The sequence below is a fragment of the Limulus polyphemus genome, unplaced genomic scaffold (genome assembly GCF_000517525.1).
Source record: "Limulus polyphemus unplaced genomic scaffold, Limulus_polyphemus-2.1.2 Scaffold3145, whole genome shotgun sequence".
Classification (NCBI taxonomy): domain Eukaryota; kingdom Metazoa; phylum Arthropoda; class Merostomata; order Xiphosura; family Limulidae; genus Limulus; species Limulus polyphemus.
The window spans coordinates 65,372-68,128 of NW_013668755.1; the positions used below are offsets into that span (position 1 = coordinate 65,372).

At 31.5% G+C, this 2,757-nt stretch overlaps 1 protein-coding gene across 1 annotated transcript in view; it reads left to right on the forward strand.

Moving 5' to 3' along the window:
• LOC106468748 (plexin-A2-like) overlaps positions 1 to 2,757 on the forward strand; it is an 89,197-nt gene that overhangs the window by 49,436 nt on the left and 37,004 nt on the right. The window contains exons 4-5 of the mRNA XM_013929192.2: positions 470 to 570; positions 929 to 1,058. Coding sequence (XP_013784646.1) covers positions 470 to 570; positions 929 to 1,058 — 231 coding nt within the window. The remainder of the gene's footprint in view (positions 1 to 469; positions 571 to 928; positions 1,059 to 2,757) is intronic.

The window sequence follows — 2,757 nt, forward strand, 5'->3', positions numbered from 1 at the left end:
AAACTTTTCAAAAAAGGAAGTAAATATAGGGATGACTAATATCAAACCTTCAAAAACAATGTAAACAAGATAGTTAGGATGGTATTAATAGAAACTAGGTATAAAATAAATAGATCAGTTGTCCATTTCAGAACAAAATGCATGAAATAAATTGGACAAGGCTTACACATTAAGGTTACCACCTCCACTATCTGTTGCATGTGGTTATGACCAAGCAAGCAAACTACAACTACAATCAGATTTTAACGCGACACATAAATAAAACTAGATATATAAAATAAAACAAGAAACAATGGTTTCTAATAGCAGTTAGGAAAATGTTTTAACCTGTTAGGGCATCAAATCGAACCACACCCGGTTATCGGAGTAATGGTGACAATCCTATTATCTGTGTTTCTTAAGGTTTTATGTTTGATAATTATCTCCTGAAACAGATGATAACATTTCATTACGCTTTTATTTATTCCAGCTCACAATGGTAAAAGTCCAGGAGTGCCAAATGTACAACAGTTGCCGCACTTGTCTTGGAGCCCAGGATCCTTACTGTGGCTGGTGCTCGTTAGAAAACAAGTAGGATTAGGTTTTTCGTAATTCTTTGGGTTTGATCCTGTAAATATTGAAACCAGTTAGATAAAAATATCCACGTGATAATTCAAAAACCAAAACAATGGCGTCAACCAATTTCACCGAGGTGACATAGTTTCAAACAGAGTATCTGCTTCTATAAGTATTATTGATAACTAGTAGTAATTAAAAAATTTTTTTAAAAAAAACATTGCATGCAAAAATTGCTCATCATTTATTTCACTGTCTTATAGTTGATTATCTATTCTGTTATTGATGAAAGTGTTTAATTATATCATATTATCCATTTTTGTAATAAGTTCTAATGTACCTAATGTAAACCATGCTTCTGTTTCGTCTTTAGGTGTAGTTTACGAAGTGACTGTGCTCAAGCTGCTGAAGATCCACTTTACTGGCTGTCGTACAAAAGTGGCAAATGTACAACTATTAGCAAGGTTAATCCTCCTCAAATACAGCGCACAACAGCTCGTATTGTATGTACTCCATATCTTTCAGCTTTAAAACACAGTGCTCTTTGTTGTATGACAATATTTTTGGATATTTCTACTCATTGTAAATCACTATTATTTTTCTCCAAGTAAAACCAAGCTCATAATTCCTGACTCAGCTACTTAATAGAGAAATCCAAGATATTTTTTGTAGTAGAAATTTAATGATACACATTCTCAAAATGAAAAAAAAAAATCACTTTTTATTTAAACAGTATACACATTTTCAGCTATGAGCCTTCTTCAAGTGCTTGGGCTAATGAAGCTATAAATGAACTGACAAGCTACAATAGAGAAAGCACCTAAAGAATGTTCTAAAGAAGCTACAAATAAACTGGCAAAATACTGTAGAGAAAGCACCTGAAGAAGGCTCTAAACAAGTTACAAATGAATTGACAAAATACATTAGAGAAAGCACTAGAAGCCTCCTAGTGGCTCAGTGGTAAGTCTAAAATCTTACAGTACTAAAAATTGGGTTTCAGTACCTTTGTTGCAACAAAAAAAGCACCTGAAAAAGGTTCAGTGTGAAAGACTACATGACAAACTGTACTCTCAGTATTTTTATGTTTACCTTAACCAAAATTTTTATTATTCTCTTAATTATATACACAGTAAAAGTTTTAATCTGTAAAATTTAGATTCAAGAAAATTCAGATAGACATTGCAATGCTGTGTTTTTGTCATTGTAATTAAGTTTGTTCGAATTTTTTAAATCATAGTATTTTGTAAATTAACCATACAACTAATAATATCTTATGTATTGTGTAATTGAATTCTTTTCTTCTTAGAATGATATTTGTATATGTTTGAACTTGTGTTGTATTAACTTGGAGGAACAAAAATCAGTCTTTACATGGGGTTCTCGAAATCCTGGAAAAATCTGATACCAGCAATCCTGGAAAATTGTGAAAAAAATTTGATACTAGAATACCCGGAAAGGTGGATGATTTTAAGTAATGGTCTTTGGAAAATCTCAATCATGAATTATAAAAAAATCGAACAAACAATTCAAGTTTATCTTTCAGAATCAAGTTTGTTTCTATATGTTATGTCTCCTCTATTTAATCTTGTGCCACACAGAATCTGAGATTGTTGCAAATGGGCACATTTGATGAACAGAATGACAAAAAATGCAACTTCAATCCAATGTAGCAGGAATTGAGTACGAGTCATGGAAAGTTCTAGAATTTTCTTTTGTAAACTCTCTATTAACCATTATTATAGTATATTTTTCCAAGACAGATAAATCGTAGGCGTGTATATAATAATACAAGTATACTCTATAACACACACCTCGTATACAATGTTTATTTATAATAATAATATATGTCTTGATTTATTTATTCTTTTAAACTTTACAATTGGTTCAGAGCTTTTTTCTATTATATGTAATAGAAAGTATGGTATCACCAGTGACATGGTACAGTTTTTATGGGATTATGTGAAAGAATGAAACCTACACCCTGTATAGCAGAGACGGCTGGTATGGTTATTAAAAACTTTAATTAGAATAAAGTACAAGAGCAATGTTTTGACCTTCTTAGGTCATCTTCAGGTTAACAAAGACAGTTTCAAACTGACCAATACTGGGCACTTGTAACGGTCAATTTCAAACCTTTGTTAACCAGTGTCTTTGTTAATAAGATGACCGGAGAAGGTCGAAACATTGTTCTTGTACTTTATT